Source organism: Agelaius phoeniceus, chromosome Z, assembly GCF_051311805.1.
Source record: "Agelaius phoeniceus isolate bAgePho1 chromosome Z, bAgePho1.hap1, whole genome shotgun sequence".
In the NCBI taxonomy this organism is placed as follows: Eukaryota; Metazoa; Chordata; class Aves; order Passeriformes; family Icteridae; genus Agelaius; species Agelaius phoeniceus.
Genome location: NC_135303.1, coordinates 469,446 through 487,072, shown reverse-complemented (window position 1 = coordinate 487,072; position 17,627 = coordinate 469,446). Strand labels below are relative to the sequence as shown.

The following is a 17,627-nucleotide window of genomic DNA, read 5'->3' as shown; positions in this document are numbered from 1 at the left end:
TCGTTTTAGTACAGCATTCTCTAATATAATATAGTACCATAAAATGATGAATTAGCCTTCAAAGACAGCTAATGGAGTCAAATTTAGCCTCTTTCGCCACGGGGGACGCCACAAACAGCACCCCAGAGCCGCCTGGGGTTCCTCCCTTTCTGTGGGGGCTGCCCCGAGTTAACCCTTCCTGTCCCGCGCCCGCCCCGTGCCCCGGCGGGCTCACCCCGGGCGCTGCCCGCGATGTGGAAAACATCGCCGGCCCGCAGAAGGCAGGGAAGCAGCGAGGCTCATGAACAATTCATGTTCCAGCCGGCAGGGTCGGGTTTCAGCTGCAGAACGCGGCCGCTGGGATCCTTCCCGCGGCCACAAGGATCACTTAGCCCCGCTCCATTAGGATGACAAGAGCAGTATATTTACTGAAACTGGAGGCTGCATGCTTCTCAGGGCCATAATGCCCTTTTTGGCTGCCTCAGTGCGTCAGCCTACGGAAAGGAGAGTGGCCCTAAAGCACTCAGGGCTGCCGTGCTGCAGTGTTTTTCCAGAAAGGAATCATAAATATGCAACAAATTTATTTACCCTTCCTTTGTGCTAATACCTCACTGCTCAAAACAGGTTACACATCCAGATGGCGAAAAGGGAATGTAACACCAGGGACACCAGCACCTGAATTAATTTTCCTGCCTTTGTGCTGTCATTAAATTAACGGCAATCTAATCACTGAGCGTGTCCCTGCTGTGCACTTGCAGAGGTTTGATCAGCTCAGCACAGTGCTGGCAGGGGCTTTAGGGCAGCTCGGAGTGCAGCATTCCCTCCTCAGGTGCCTTCCTTAGGCTATGACAAGAGGCCCTTTCCCAGGACCGACCCTGCCATGGGTTGGGCAAGATGGAATAGGAAAGCCTTATCAATATGATTGCCTGGCAAAACATTTTGAGAATATGGAAACTACAAGCGAGACTGAAATGAAAGCAAGCCTTGAGATCCCTCAGTTACTGAACAACTGGAAAACAATGGCATGGTCAGCTGAAGGTGATCCCCTTTTGATGGAACAACACCCTCTGCTTGCAAACAGCCCCAAGGGTCAGAGCAGACCCTACAGCTTGGCAGAAGGGCCCAAAGAGGAGTTTTTAGGGTTTAAAATGTAACACAGTGTGGTAATGTAATGATTCTTATAGGCTGTATGTAAATGCTGTAGGATTTGTATCTTGTACTGGATTGGTTAGTGAGAATCAGAATATTCAACACAGAAGAATATTTATGGTATTGGAACGGGAACATTGCTCTTATCCCCTCATCGTCTTTCCCACTCTCTTGACTTCTCTCTGCCAGCTGTGCCTGGCAGCTCCAGCAGGGCCCTGCACGTGGCCCTTTGCAATAAACCCCGAGTTCCAAGCCCTGGCCTCAGAGATCTCTCATCTCCATCCATCCCCACCATCCCACCCCCGATGCTCCCACACCACGGCTGTGGGGCTGTGGCACACCTGGGAGCCCTCGGGCTGTGACCCCAGCCCACGCTGCAGCTCCCGGCTCTCCGAGCAGCAGCTCTGCGGGGACTCCGGCTCTGCCCGTGTCCCCCGACCCCTCCTGCCTGGGGCTCATCCCGGCCTGGGCACCCTGGGCCTCGCTGCCCAGTCCCTGTGTCCCCCGGTGTCCCCTCTGCCAGCAGCGGGAGTGCTCTGCTGTCCCGGGAGGGCCCTGCTGCCCCCTGCCCGCCGGGACCGTGACAGTCCCGTGTCACCAACCCCGGGACCGTGACAGTCCCGTGTCACCAACCCCCGGGCTGGGACAGCCCCGTGTCACCAACCCCGGGGCTGGGACAGCCCCGTGTCACCAACCCCGGGGCTGGGACAGCCCCGTGTCACCAACCCCGGGGCTGGGACAGTCCCGTGTCACCAACCCCGGGCTGGGACAGCCCCGTGTCACCAACCCCCGGGACCGGGACAGCCCCGTGTCACCAACCCCCGGGCTGGGACAGCCCCGTGTCACCAACCCCGGGCTGGGACAGCCCCGTGTCACCAACCCCGGGACCGTGACAGCCCCGTGTCACCAACCCCGGGCTGGGACAGCCCCGTGTCACCAACCCCGGGACCGCGACAGCCCCGTGTCACCAACCCCGGGCTGGGAGAGCCCCGTGTCACCAACCCCGGGCTGGGAGAGCCCCGTGTCACCAACCCCGGGCTGGGACAGCCCCGTGTCACCAACCCCGGGACCGTGACAGTCCCGTGTCACCAACCCCGGGACCGCGACAGTCCCGTGTCACCAACCCCGGGGCTGGGACAGCCCCGTGTCACCAACCCCCGGGCTGGGACAGCCCCGTGTCACCAACCCCGGGACCGTGACAGTCCCGTGTCACCAACCCCGGGCTGGGACAGCCCCGTGTCACCAACCCCGGGCTGGGACAGTCCCGTGTCACCAACCCCGGGGCTGGGACAGTCCCGTGTCACCAACCCCGGGCTGGGACAGTCCCGTGTCACCAACCCCGGGACCGTGACAGTCCCGTGTCACCAACCCCGGGCTGGGACAGTCCCGTGTCACCAACCCCGGGACCGCGACAGTCCCGTGTCACCAACCCCGGGCTGGGACAGTCCCGTGTCACCAACCCCGGGACCGCGACAGTCCCGTGTCACCAACCCCGGGCTGGGACAGGCCCATGTCACCAATACCCGGGCTGGGACAGCCCCGGAGGGCAGCCCTGGACAGGCCTGGCACACCTGGCAGCAGGGGAAGGATCCCCAGGGCCAGAGGGACACTGGACACGTCTGGGGGCACAGCCGAGGCTGCCCTGCCCTGCGGGGAGGAGGAGGAGGAGCGGGGTCCCTCCGTGCAGGTGACACCCACGGCACCCCTGTGTGCAGGGGACAGGGAGCCAACTCTGCTCTGGGAGGGTCTGAGCTGCACCAGGGGGCTCCTCCCGCCACAGGGGACAGCAGACAGACAGACAGACAGGCAGGGAGAAGGGAAAGGGCCAGTGGGTGGTTTGTCACTGCCGTCAAGCAGAAAGGCTGGGCCAGACCTGGACAGCTGAGCAGCACTGATGAGCAGGGAGAGAAAGGGGCAGTTTGGCCGCTGGGTTTTTTCACTCTGAAGGACACAAGGAAAGATCGACAGAGCTAATGACTCACAGCTGGCCCCAGTGAGCTTAGAAAGTTACACAGAAGGAGCAGGAGACGTTCAGGAGCTGTTCACACTTTGGGGAGGACACAGGAGTCCTCACCTGTGCCTCAGGGACACCAGTGGGGGCAGAGCCGTGGACAACACCCAGCTCAGCTCCAGCAGCAGCAGGAGCCCCGTGCTGGGTGAGCAGCAGCCTCCAGAGAGCTGTGACCAGCTCACCTGAGAGCGGCACAGCTGAGGGTGCTCTGTGCACACCCTCTGCAGGGACGGAGAGCAAGCTGCCACACTGAGACCACTGTCACACCCAACAGCGAGGCACAGTGCTCATGACAGAGCCCCTGAGCAGTGACAGAAACCCTGAGCAGTGACAGAAACCCTGACCAGTGACAGAAACCCTGACCAGTGCCCGTGACACAGCCCCTGACCAGTGACAAAGCCCCTGCCCAGTGCCCAGTGCCAGAGCCCCTGAGCTGTGCCCATGACCGAGCCCCTGCCCAGTGGCTGTGCCGGGGAGGGGCAGCCCCGCTCTCCAGCAGCACATCATTGACCTGGCAAACACAGCAGCGCGCTCCTCCCGCCCCTGGGGCGGGATTCGTCCTGCCCACAGCTCAGCGAGGCTCCCCATGCAGGGATGAGCCCCTCAGGGGAGCACAGCTGCCTCCCGCCCTACTGAAGGGATGGTTCGAGCTCCGACGGGAGCGGGACAGAGGCAGTGCACGCGGTGTTTCCCATTAATCCCAGTAAGCACGCCCAAGACCAAGCCCCGCAGATGCCAGCGCTTCCTCCGTGCCCCGATCAGCCCCGGCAGCGGCAGGGAGCGCCTGCCGGAGCGGGGCAGGGGGGACACAGCGAGCCTGAGCCCCCTGCCCGGGCAGAGCCCCGCGCCCCACTCACCTGCGAGTGTCCGTTCAGCAGCACCTCCTCCGCGAACCGCACTTTGACCGGGTTGGTTTTCAGCCTCGCCCTCTTCTCCTCGGTGAGGAACGACGACTTGGGGGCGCCCTGGAACGACAGCGGGGCTGGGTCGGGGCAGAGCGGCGGGGAGGGCAGGGCCGTGCGGGGCTGCTCACCTGCGCTGCCCGCACACACCTGGAGCGGCGTCCCGGGGAGCCCCTGTGCTCCCAGCCCTGCCCCAGCCCCTTCGGACCTTGCTCCACATTGCCATGCAAAACGTTTTCAATTCCCATCTGTATGGCAGATTACCTTTGCCAAGTGGGCAGTTTGCCTTATCTCTCTCTCTGAGTGACCACAATCACTCCTCCCTGGGTAATACCTGCTGATAACAGCCATGGAATGTCCCTGCATGGCTGATAAGAACTACAGCATCCCACTGGCAGATGTGAGCCCAGAGGGAGGAGCCAAGCATTCCTACCCGGATATAATCCAGAGGTTTGGAGACACCAGCACGGCTTCTCCACTGGATTCCCCAGAGGAACAGCAGCTGCCTCTCCTTCCCCTGGATCTTCAGAGGCAGAATCCATCCTTCTCTACAGATCCCCCTGGCTCCAGCAGAGCCACCCCTGGCACTGCAGGAGGGCTGAGCCACAATTCCAATGGTTCTGCTGCCAACACCCTGACCCACAGGATGTCAGGCTGGGTTCTGACTCTGGCAGTGTTGGTTTAGTTCACTGCATTGTTCATTTTATCCTTTTTTTTTTCCCTATTAAAGAACTGTTATTTCCTGCTCCCATATTTTTTGCCTGAGAGCCCCTTAATTTAAAATTTATAGCAACTCAGAGGGGTAGGGAGGGTTCACATTCTCCATGTCAGAGGAGGCTCCTGCCTTCCTTAGCAGACTCCTGGCTTTCCAAACCAAGACAGACCTGCTGGGAAGCTGCTGCAGGCAGCGGACACTGTGTGACATGTGCCAGTGTCACTGTGCCAGTGTCACTGCACAGGGACCAGGTGCTGTGCCCAGGTGTCCTCCCCACACCGGGACCCCGCAGAACAGCTGGGCAGCTGCCAGCAGCTGGATGGCACTGGGCTGCAGCTAACCCAGCACACAGAGAGCCTGGCAGGGATGGACAGACCCTGCCCGCCCTGCTGGGCTGCCCGGGGTGCTGCAAACCACCCACGGTCACCAAGGACGGGATGGCTGTCACCAAGCACACGGCACTGCTGTCACACGGCCTTGCTGTCACCGCAGCAGGGTCCCCTCAGGCTCAAGTGTGCTCAGGAATTCTGCACAAACACCCTGTAAAGCATGGTGGTCCCCCAGAGCAGCAGCAGAGCCCCTCAGTGTCCCCCCAGGCAGAGCCGTCACCTGTCACAGTGCCCGTGCCACCTGCCTGGGGCACATGCCTCACCTGGGGACAGTCCCACCTGCCCTGGGGACAGGAGGTGGGGACACGGATCGGGATTTGGGAGGAGTCCCCAAGCCCTCCAGGCGTCCCGGAGCCCAGCAGGGCTCACGGGGCAGAGCCTGAGCCTGTCCCTGCCGCCCGTGCCACCAGCCCGCCTGGCCCTGCACCCGGGGCTGCAGCAGCCGCTGCCTGTGCGGGGATGGAATGTAAGAGAATCATGCAGAAGGCAGTCTGACACCTGAGGAGTTGCAGCTGCACTAATCACCAAAGATTAGGAACAGGCCTGCCCTTAACAGGCCACAGCTGTGTCCAATAAGGAGACAAGTGCTACAAAAGAGTGGGTTAGCTGGTGTTGGAGAGAGTTGGAGTTCGCTGATTGTGCTGTGATGAAGAAGGAGCCAGCGCTGTGAGGAGATGCCCATGAGAAATCCCCCAGAAGGTATGGGAGCCTTTGCAATAAGGTGACAACAGTTGCCCGCCCTGCCCAGGGCTGGCTGTGACACCGAGGATGCCAGGGCACCCCCGTGGCCCTGGCCAGCCCAGCCACCCCTGCCCGTGCCCGGGGAGCCGAGGAGGCGCCACTCACGGCCGTGCAGCGCAGGACGGTCAGCAGCAGCTCATCTCCAGCATCCCTGCAGAGGGACAGGCGGTCAGCGCGGGGACACCGCGGCCCCGGGGACACGGGGACACGCGTGTGACACACCTGAGGAGGCTGGCGGCCCGCTCCACCGACAGCCCTTCCACCGTGCTGGAGTTGATCATGACGAGCTGGTCCCCAGGCTGCAGCTTGCCGTCCGCCGTGCTCCCTGCGGAACACAGGGGTGTGAGGCACGGGCAGCCCTCCCGCCCGGGCAAAGAGCTGCTCACACCCAGAACAGCCCTCCGAGACCACCACCACACTCAGAAACCAACCTAATCACCATCTGAGATCACCACCAACCCACAGAAACCCTCTGAGATCAGCACCACCCTGCAGAAACAGCACTCCCAGAAATCATCCTAATCACCCTCCAAAATCACCCCCATACCCAGAAATCACCCTAATCACCCTCTGAGATCACCCCCACAGCACAGAAACCCTCAGAGATCACCGCAGAAACCCTCTGAGATCAGCACCACAGCACAGAAACCCCGAGAGCCCTCCAGGATCTGTCCCCTTGTCACAGCCCACCACACTGGGAACCAAGCAGGGGCCAAGCAGCCGTGGGCTCCCATCAGCAAAGGGCAGGCTCACAAGGACAGGTTTTGTGTGTTTCAGGTTTAGTAAAATGAAGGGCACGTTTCTTTGTGCCTGAGCTTTAGTAGAATATTGATTATTTCCGATTAGGAGAAGAGAGAAGCACAGCAGAAAAGACCCCACTTCATACTCCCCACAGCTCTCAGGTAATTCCACATGGGAAGGGGCATGAGGAGAAGTGGGAGTGACAGAGGGTCCCTGCCCTGGCCCAGAGCCCAGCCAGCCCCCAAACAGAGGGCTGACACCCACACCAACAGGTGAAAACCAAGCGGTTTTGTGCACCCATTTAAAAAAATTAATAAGAAAACAATGACAGTTTTTGGGTTACACCTATCCCTTCTATAGCTGAATATCAATCTGATTGATTTCAGCACTGCCTGCACCCAGCAGCAAAGCCACAGGGCTGACAACCCAGGGTCTGTTCAGATCACCGTGGCCACAGTGGAATATGATGAAATTCTCTAAGATAAGATTAAATTCTTGCTCTGCATTTCAGGTAAAACACCAGGAAGGCCTTGGAGCAGCTCTCTGCATCAGGAAAGCCAGCAGTGAGCGAGCACAGGTGAGGGACCCCTGGGGACACTGACACTGAACCCAGACTGGGAGCTGGGACATGTCCTGCTGCCCCTGGCGCCCAGGGCAACCTCAGGGCTCTCAAAAGAACAGAAACCACAGCCAGCAGCCCATGCCCGCACCAACAGAACCCACAGCCCTGCCTGCAGTCCATCCCTCCCCACACCAACAGAACCCACTGCCCTGCCTGCAGTCCATCCCTCCCCACACCAACAGAACCCACAGCCCTGCCTGCAGTCCATCCCTCCCCACACCAACAGAACCCACTGCCCTGCCTGCAGTCCATCCCTCCCCACACCAACAGAACCCACTGCCCTGCCTGCCGTCAGTCTGTCCCTCCATCCCCCTGCTGGTCTGTCAGAGCCACACCTGCAGTGACAGAGGCGATGGTCAGCGGCAGCCCGGGGCAGATCTCGAAGCCGTAGTGCTGCAGGAGCAGGTCCTTGTACACGGTCACTGTCACCCTGGTCCGGCTGGGGGACTGCCCTGCGCTGTCCCCAGCGCTGTCCATCGCTGCCGTGCTGGCCCTGGGCCACCAGAACACAGTTAGACAGGACACAACCACAGACAGCTTGTACAAGGATCCAGGCCATCCCCTGCTGCCCAGGGGCGACTCCCGGGGCTCTGCAGAGGCTGGGGACATCGGGCTGGCTGTGACCACGGCTCTCCCCAGCCCAGTGGTCACAAGAAGGAGAGGAGGTCACAGAGGTGTGCCTCAGCACAAGGCATCACCTCCACCCACAGGGAGCAGCAGCACCTTGGCCCAGCGAGGCAGCACGGGAGCTCTGGGCCTCTGCTGGGATCCACTCAGCCCACAGATGTCCACTCTGCGTCCTCTCCACCCTAATGTCATCTCCCAGGCCCCAGGGAAGGAAAGCGGCCGTGGGCTGGGCTCCCTGGCGATGCAGCCCAGTCCAAGATGCGGGCCCGCCAGGAGAAGCACGAGCCCACCTTCCAGAGGAGCAAGTTCCAGTGGAGCAATGCTGCATTTCCTCCTCACAGACCCACAGCAGAGCAAGGCAGGAGCGTCAGCCCCCGGCAGCCAGGGGGTTGCTCACAAACGGCTGCTGCTGCTGCTCTTTTTCTGTGAGCGCATTTCCCAAGGACAGACACAGCGAGCAGGACGTGCAGGCCGTGCCAGCCCCAGGTGCTGCCTCTGACCCAAGAATGCTCCCTCCACAGACCACACTCACCTGGGCAGGCTGTCCCGAGGCCGATGAAACCATTTTGCTACCATTTGCTCTATTCTATATGTTTTTCGTTTATGGGTTAAGCTAGTCTCCAAATCTCCCATTTACCTGGAACTGACAGAAACCACAGGAGAACAGTGACTGGAGAATTTTTCTGGACAGCTTTCAGCGTTACCAACAGTAACCCACAACCTATTACATGATATTACATGATATTGAATGATATTACATGATATTAGATGGTATAAAACTATATAAAATTATATTACATTATATTACATTATATTAAACGATATTAAATTAAATTATATCAAATTATATTAAATACAAAGAGATCAGCTGGCACCCTGTGAGGAGCAGGGCTCTGGCAGAGGCTGACACCTGTTGTGACACTCAGGGCACCCCCTGCCCACCCGGCCTCCCCTGCTCTGTGCATTTGGTCACTTGTGTTGTGGTCACACTGCGTTACCCTTCCATGGCACACGGTGACACCTGCATCCCTTTCCAAGGATTTCATGGCTCCGTGGGCTTCTTTTGGAGGGGCACGGGCTGGGTGAGCTTCCCACCCCCAGAGTGAGCCTGGCAGACCACGAGTCCTCAGTGAAAACAGGAATTGTTTTGGCACTGTACATGCAGAGCTCAGTGGTACCTGCACGCCCCAGCAGCGTGCCTTGCAGCCATGCACCGCTGCCATGCACGACTGCCATGCACCGCTGCCATGCACCACTGCCAGCCCTCTGAGCTGCAGCCCTGGGAACAACTGTGGGCTGGACACAGCCCAGCACAAAATGAAACAAATTGTGCCTCTATCTGCCAGAATCCGTGAAGAGAATCAGCTCCCTGCGTTTCACACCCAGAACTGCTGTTCCCACCTTTCACAGGGTGCTCTAGCTAGCCTGGGAGCTCTGCACGTCCTGGCCTCCTCCCTGGTGTCTGCTGCTGGGGCTGGACGCTCTGTGCCTCAGACACGTGCTGGGACAGCGGGCTGCTGCTCCATCTGCAACAGAAATGTCAGAGACTGGAGCTACGGACGGCAGAGACGGCTGGAAACTCAGAAATCAGGAGCAAAAAAATAATGTGTCTCAACAGAAACTGGTCCTGTTCCACTTGGCACCTTCCCAGGCATTAGAACTGCCCCAGCTCACACTTTCCAACCAAGAAGGGAGGGCAGGACTCACATTTGCTGGTGGGCTGCTCGCAGGGAGCCACCCCAGCCTGTTCAGAACATGGGGGGAATTCAGCCCTTCAGCAGTTCTGGCACTGGGCATTTTCCTCCTCATACAGCACAATTCACCCTGCCCCTCCAGCCACACAGCTCCTGAGAGGCACCACAAATGGGGACCCTGTGATCCCCTGTGCCCCCAGAAATCAGGTGCCTCCTCAGCACCTCCAGCTGCAGCTCCAGCCCTCACCTCTTCCACCCCTTCCCTCTGCAGAAAGGACAGATTTTCTATCTGGCCTTCACAAGAGGGAATTCCCAGAGAAAATCTCTTAACCCCTAGGACAAGGAGGAAAAGTCTGAAGAACGAGCACAAACATTTAAAACCCCCAGATGGAGCACTAAGGAAAGAAAATGTGCTGTCCTTTCAGAAAACTGCAGTGTTTGGGCCAAACAACAGGTGTGCCAGAGGAGGCAGCTTGGCAGGTGTTCCCTAAAACAACGCAGAGCACCAGGAGCAGCCCCTGTCCCCTCGGCATCCTCGGGGCACAGGGAGCACGCTGAGGGGACAGGTCTCGGGATCTCTGCTGCTCACAGGGACCCCAAGATGTGTTAGAGAGTCTCTGTTCCCAGCCTGGCGCTCCAAAAAGGAGTCAGAGCTCTGCATTTCTCAGTCTCAATGTTGTTTATTGTTCCTTATCTATAAAATTCTTTCTCCTGCCCTGCCCAGGTCCGCTCAGCAGGACAGTCAGAGGCACTCTGCCTGCCCCAGGGCAGGGTTATCTTTTTATACTAAAAACTACCTGTACAATATTTACAGTTACTTTCCAATACCTGTCACCTGTGTTAGACACTGAGCTTCTACTCTAAACCAACCCAAAAGTGCCACCATCACCCAGAAGATGGAGGCCAAGAAGGAGAAGGAGAAAGGCTGGACATGCCCAGATCCCTCCGTCTTGCCCCCTGAACCCCCATACCAAAAACCCCAAAATCTACTTTTTCACCTCATGATAAATTCACTGTCATTCTGCTTAATTTGTCCTGGCTTGCAGATCTTCCTCTACGGTTGGTAACTTGCCCCAGGGGTCACAATCAAACCCACAGGGGCATCCTGGGCTCTGTGCCAGGGTCTCTGAGCCCCCTGGCAGGGTCTGGGCTGCTCAGGACAGACAGAGGGGTGTCCTGGGCTCCGACAGACAGGGCCACCCAGCTGTCACCTGTCCCCAGCCTGGGATGTGCCCTTGAGCAGCTGTTTCTGAGCCCCCGAGCACAGCACTGAGCAGCTGGAGCTGGGTCCCTCCCTCACAGAGCTCCTCACAGGGAGCTGTGACTCCACAGGGATTCTCGTGGCCCCCTGGCCCTTCTGGAGAGCCACAGCTCAGTGTCTGGAAGGAACCCCCGTGGGTGTCCCTAGGTTTTCAGGAGCAAAGCAGACCTGAGGGTCGGGGCCCACTCCAGCCGGGTCAGGACATGCACAGCACAGCTCTGACCAGCAAGGAAAAACCAAACCTACTTCCAAGGGAGAGTAATTCAACATTTCGTGGAAGGTATTAATTCACCAAATCGAAATTTTTGGATGGGCAAAAGTCTTCCTGGTACTTTTGATATGACATCTTTGTTTTAAGGTACTATGTCCCAGCAGGCGCGGCAGCGGGAGCAGCAGCACCCTGCACCCATTGACAGAGAAATGCCTGCTCAGATGCTGCTGTGCAGCTCTGGGTGCTGTCCCCCTGCACCTTCACCCACAGGAGCTCCTGGCAGCGCTGCTTGTGGTGTTTGCCACCAGCAGGCAGAGCTGGCTGGGCTCTGGCTGAGCAGGAACTTGAGCCCTGAACAGCAGAGACAGCTGGAAACAGCCCCAGAGCAGCCCTGGGAGCAGGGCTTGGGGTGCTGGTGGGTTGTTGTCTTATATATTACAACAGTTCCATTATCATTATATGTTGTCTTGTATAGCAAGAGTTCTGTTATCATTATGGTGGAGGGTTCCACATCACCAGAGTTTCATACCTCCTCAGTGTTTCTCACAGGCAGCCACTCTGAGCACCAACTGATCCTTGCAGCAGCCCTCTGACCCCTCTCACTCCAATTCCCACCAATCCACTCTTTTAGGCCACTTGTTCTTATGGGCTACAGGTGTTGCCTGTTATCACCTGGCCTGCTCTAATCTTTAGTAATAGGGTCCAGCTGCAACTCCTTGGGGGAGATTAGATTCAGATTACATTCTACAGCACCTTCATTTACCCATACTGCGTCCCCCTGCAGTGGGTGAGAGCTGTCCCTGCCCTGGCCGTGTATGCTGGCAGCCAGAAATGCCCTGTGCTGGCCTGACCCCCAGTGTGGGCAGCAGGGCAGGCAGGGGCCATTCTGCCCCTCTGCCCTGCTCAGGTGAGACCCCACCTGCAGAGCTGCCTCCAGCCCTCAGGCCCAGCACAGGGAGGATGTGGAGCTGCTGCAGCCGGGCCAGAGGAGGCATCCTGTTTGATCAGAGGGCTGGAACACCTCTGCTATGAGGAAAGGCTGACAGAGCTGGAATTTTTCAGGCTGGAGAAAGGAAGGCTTTGGGGTGACCTTAGAGCCCCTTCCAGGACCTAAAGGGAACTCCCAAGACACATGGGGACAGATTTCTAGCAGGGCCTGTAATGACAGCACAAGGGATGATGGGTTCAAAGTAAAAGAGGCAGATTTGAGAGTACACATGAGCAAAAAACAATCTACAGTGAGGGTGGGGAGGTCCTGGCACAGAGCAGCTCTGGCTGCCCCAGCCCTGGTTGCATGGGGTTTGGAGCAGCTGGGACAGTGGAAGTTGTCCCTTGCCATGGCAGGGGATTGGGCTGGATGCCTTTAAAGGTCCCTGCCATCCCACACCACGCTGTGGTCCCGCGGTGTCCCCTCCTGTGTCTCTGGTGACACATCCCCGCAATGTGCAGCCCCAGGGTGAGGCAGGGCTGGTCCCTGGGTCCCTGCCCAGCCACCCCAGCCCAGCAGGCCCCTGCCCAGAGGGTCAGCACAGCCCCTGCTCCCAGGCACGGAGAGGAAAGCTGAGCTCCCTCCTGACCAGCGTGGCCCAGAGCTGCACCAGAGCCTCTCCTGGCACGGCTGAGCCTCTCTGCAGCAGAGCTTTTGAAGGTCAGCCAGGTCTGGTGAGACACCAGCACAGAGCAGGAACCCACCCATCTTCCACAGAGCTCCTGGAGATGCTCTTGGGGATGCAGCCAGGGAGAGCTGAGCCACAGGAGCAGGGTCAGAGCTCCCACCACACTGGCTGTGCCTGTGCTGGGAGCAAAGGCGTTGCCAAAAGAAAATGTAAACAAGAAAACAGAATAACACCCCAACAGTGTGGGATGGGTTGTTTTGGTTTTTTTTTTTTAATTGTAGGGATTGTTTGTTTGTTTTGTTTTTTTTTTTTGTTTGTTTTTTGTGCCTTTGGAGCTCAGCACTATGGAGTATCCCCATGGCCTTCCTGGGACTCCCCACAGAGGAAAAACTCAAGTTCAGAGCAGTTCCTGCACATCTGTCAGTGGAGGAGATCTCAGCACTGCTGGGAAGCAGCTTTGGCATGGCCTTTTGGCAAATGCCAAGAAAGGAGGAACAGGACAAAAGAAGCCTGTGACACCTGCCTGGTTTGTGAGGACAGGAGCTGCCCTCGTGGGGGCCTGAAGGGCAGCCCAAGGTGCCAGACACACATTGCTGCTGCTGCCCGAGGGCACAGGCACAGCTGGGGACAGGAGGGACAGAGCAGAGCCCTCCCCATGGCCAGGGGTCTCTGTGTGAGCCACGGGCAGCCTCCTCACGCAGGCTGGAAACGCTGCCACGGCACCGTGGGACACTGGGACACGTCCTGGTGACACTGGGGGACACCGCCACGCCTCGCTGGTGGCACTGAGGACCCTGCAGACCAGTTCATGCCCCCAGCCTCAGGTGCCACCCGACCACTGCCAGGGCCAGAGGCAGAACCACTGCTGCCCCTCAGGTGGCCCTGTGGCCTCCCCTGGCTGACAAGGAGCACCTGGGCTGTGCCACGAACCTGGGATGCTCGGTACCCCCGCGTGACACCAGGCAAAGAACACACACAACCACCACAGTCCCCACAAAAAACAAAAATTTAAAAAGCACTGTTGCTTTTTAATACTACCTGACACTCAGATTTTTGCCTGTAAACAAATGCTACCAGGAAAAAACAAACAAACAAAAAAAAACCCCAAAACAAGCAAACAAGCCCTACCAAAAAAAAAAAAAAAAAAAAAAAGAAGAAAGAAAAAAAGAAAAAACCCAAGCAAAACAAAAAAACCTTGACCACACAAAAAAACCCCTACAACCACCCGCATGCTCCATCCAGCTGCTGTAAATCAAGAGCAGCCAGCAAGAGAATTTGGCCCCTGTCAGCCCAGGGAAGGCAGGAGAGATTCTGCACCAGCACATCCCCACTGTCCTCCCCCAGCTGACACCGGTGAGGTTTTACACAGGCACACTCTGGCCCCAGTGAGCAGAATGAGCTCTAAAATATGAGTTTCTGGGCATGCAGAGACCTCAGGCGCCAAACAAAAGCGGTTTCAGCAGAGGCCACACATCCTGGACTGGCTGGGGCACGAGGGGAGAGGCAGGAATGGCTTTGTGCATGGTGCACACAAACTGGAGGAAATGATAAACAGAACGTTCAAGGTGGAAAGGAGCAAAATCAATACTTCCCTCCTGAGCAGCTTTCACTCCTAAAAATAGCCCGGTGTGGAAGCGTGTGAAGACTTTCCTCCTGCAGCCCCATCTCCCTGGACTAGAGCTGCCAGCACACACAGGGCAGGCTCCCTCCTGCCCCCTGCCCCACAGCTCCTTCCCATGGTGAGGGTGGAAGGGTCCTCCTCGCCATGCCCTGCGCTCACAGCCCCACAGCCAGGCAGCTCAGCCTCTGGCAGGCACTGCCACGGCACTGGCACCTTGCGCAGCAGGGAGAAAACGCCAACACAAGAACCACGCCACCCCCCAGAAAAGGTTCTGTGCAGAATTCCACATATTGTCAGTGATCTCTGTGCCCTGCTGCAGGTCTGGAACCAGCCAGAGTACCTGTGGAGCGCCCTGGAGTTTCCCCATAGCCTTCCTGGGACTCCTCACGGAGGAAAAACTCAAGTTCAGAACAGTTCCTGCACATCTGTCAGTGGAGGAGATCTCAGCACTGCTGGGAAGCAGCTTTGGCATGGCCTTTTGGCAAATGTCAGGAAAGAAGGAACAGGACAAAAGGGAAAACACCTGCACTTAAGAAATATTGATTCAGGAATGTCATGCCACACACAGAGGCACATCAGAGGAGGCCAGAGCTTCTCCCCAGCTCTGGAAACACAGAGAGAGAGCCCAGAGCACTGAACTGCATTAAGCACCTGCTTGACAGCAGATTGCTCAGCAAGAATTTAGAGGGTAATTCACTAAACCTTATGGGAGTGGAACCCAGGATACATTAGCCAGCAGCACTCGTGGAAACCTGTGCCATCTGCCTGCTCCTGAGGGCTGAACCAGGCAGGCAGAGGGTTTGCCATGTCTCTGCTGTCCCTCTCGTGCCCTTGCCTCGGCCTTCCCACCCAGAGCGGCCCCAGAGGTTCCTCACTGGCCTGGCCAGGTCAATTCACAGATGGGAGAAATGAGGCAAGGGCCTCTCTAGCCAGAGTCGGCTGGAATTGAAGCAGGGGGGATTAAATGCTGCCTGCAGACTTCCAGAATTTGTGTCTTTCCCAGCCTGGATTTTTCTCAGGTTGTAGAACAGCTCTCCCAACATCTGTGTCTCTCTGCCTCGCTGCAGAGAACCCCACTTGGGAGCAAGAACAGAATCACACAAAGAGATAAAGTGAAGGAAATGGTTCACTGAGGGCTCCCTCTCCTACAGGATTGCCATTTCCGCCTCTGAATCTGCTGAATCTCCTGGGCCAGCAGCTCTGCTCCTCTGGAACGGAGCTCCATGCCTAATGCAGAGCTAATGTTCCATTTCACAGCCCCTTCGGGCCACTCAGACCCATCTCACACACCCCACCGGCACCTCAGGTGTCACCCAGACCTACCGGGAGCAGAAACTTCAGGAAGCGTCCCAGGGCTGGAGCAAACACACCTGAGACAAGGAGCCAGAGGAGCTGAGAGCTGCCCGTAACAGCGCACGATGCTCGGGAGATCAGAGCACCGAGCACACCTGGAACAGGTGACCTGGGCAGGAGCCGGCAGGTGCGATCCCCGTGCCCGGAGAGCCGTGCGAGCGCCACAAACGGAGCAAAGCTGCTCTGGGCAGGGGTACCGGCCCCCAGAGCTACTTCGGGCAGCAGTGCCGGCCCCCAGAGCCGCTCCGGGCAGGGGTACGAGCCCCCAGCCCCGCCGGAGAGCCCGCCCTGCCCGTCCGTGCCGCTCCGGAGCTCCGAGCCCCGCTGCCCGCGCACCGCACACCGCGCCCCGACACCCGCACGCTGAAGCGGCCCTGCTCCTGCTCCCCCCAGCTCCGGCCGAACTTCTCCCACAATGTTCTAGCCCCGATCTGGTGAGAAAGCCAAAATTCTGGCTGTGAATTCAACAGCTGAGAACTGCGGGGAGGTTTTATCCTCGCGTATTTTGTTGTTAGGGAGAGCGGGGCGCACGTGGGTGATTTCCTCACGCCGGCAAGGAAACCAGCGCACGGCGTTTGGGGCAAGATCGGACAGAAACCGCTAAATCATCGCCCAGCGCGCGGAGAGGGGGACGGAGCCCGCGGCCCGGAACGGGAGACGCGCGGAGGGAGCGGGACAGCGGCGGCACCGGCACCTCCCGACGGCGCGGGCCGGACCGGCTGCGAGCCCCGGCGGCACCGGAGCGGAGCGGACCCGGCGCGCCCACCCCGAGCGAGCCCCGTTACCTGCGGCCGGGAGCGCAGCGCTGCCGCGCCCGTGGGGCACGGGCGGCTTCTCAATGGTACCGGCGGGGGCCCGCCCCCGGGAGCCGCCCCCGGTGGGCTCGGCCTGCATCCCGTATCCCGCATCCTGCGCTCCGCACCCCGCCCCCGGTGGGCCCGGCCCGCCCCCGCACCCGCACGGGAGGGGCTGGGGGGCAGCACGGGCAGCGCTGGGCACTGCCACGCGAGCAGGGTGACCCTGTGCCCTGTCACTGCCTGGCCCTGTGCCCCCCAGCCCTGTGCCCCCCAGCCCTGTGCCCCCCAGCCCTGTGCCCCCCGCCCTGTGCCCCCAGCCCTGTCTGTGCCCCCAGCCCTGTCACTGCCCCCAGCCCTGTCAGTGCCTGGCCCTGTGCCCCCAGCCCTGTCAGTGCCCCCCAGCCCTGTCAGTGCCCCCCAGCCCTGTGCCCCCAGCCCCGTCTGTGCCCCCAGCCCTGTCTGTGCCCCCCAGCCCTGTCAGTGCCCCCCAGCCCTGTCTGTGCCCCCCAGCCCTGTCACTGCCTGGCCCCGCAGCCTCTCCACACCTGCTCTCCCCAGACCCCATCAATGCCCGAATTTTCCTGCATTCAGTTCCTGCCCAGGCATCCTGCAGCGAGCCCTGTGCAACCCTGAACATGCCCCACGGCTTGTCCTGTGCTTGTGCTGATGGTCCCATGTCCCCTCTATGGACAGATGTCAGCCCTGGAGTACGGGGCTGAGTCTCTCGGGGACAGGTGTGGACGGGACGTCCTGTGCTCCGAGTCCCCAATTCGTGTTCCCAGCTGCCTCTGTGTCCCTGGGCTCCCGGGCAGGGCTGGAGGGAGTGGGCAAGGCTGGGTGTTATTTGGGGTCCCACTCTGTCCCCCCGAGTGTTATTTGGGGTCCCACTCTTTCTCCCCGGGTGTTATTTGGGGTCCCACCCTATCATCCCGAGTGTTATTTGGGGTCCCACTCTATCCCCCCGGGTGCTATTTGGGCTCCCACCCTATTCCCCCGGGTGTTATTTGGGGTCCCACTCTGTCCCCCCGGCTGCTATTTGGGCTCCCACCCTATCCCCCCGAGTGTTATTTGGGGTCCCACCCTATCCCCCCGAGTGTTATTTGGGGTCCCACCCTATCCCCCCGAGTGTTATTTGGGGTCCCACCCTATTCCCCCGGGTGTTATTTGGGGTCCCACTTGTTGTGCAGTATGCGAGAGG

At 59.1% G+C, this 17,627-nt stretch overlaps 1 protein-coding gene across 2 annotated transcripts in view; it reads right to left on the bottom strand.

Annotated features, from left to right (window-relative positions):
* FRMPD1 (FERM and PDZ domain containing 1) overlaps positions 1–16,528 on the bottom strand; it is a 34,456-nt gene extending 17,928 nt beyond the window's left edge. Inside the window, exons 1-7 of one of the 2 annotated variants that reach the window (XM_077171980.1) lie at positions 16,418–16,528; positions 9,278–9,402; positions 8,409–8,519; positions 7,585–7,742; positions 6,109–6,211; positions 5,992–6,037; positions 3,997–4,104 (exon numbers count right to left, since the gene is read on the bottom strand). In XM_077171980.1, coding sequence (XP_077028095.1) covers positions 3,997–4,104; positions 5,992–6,037; positions 6,109–6,211; positions 7,585–7,742; positions 8,409–8,509 — 516 coding nt within the window. In that variant the 5' untranslated portion in view covers positions 8,510–8,519; positions 9,278–9,402; positions 16,418–16,528. Of the gene's footprint in view, positions 1–3,996; positions 4,105–5,991; positions 6,038–6,108; positions 6,212–7,584; positions 8,040–8,408; positions 8,520–9,277; positions 9,403–16,417 lie in introns of those variants that run through there. The other variant, XM_077171979.1, reaches the window with a different exon arrangement.
* Positions 16,529–17,627: the final 1,099 nt, after the last annotated feature.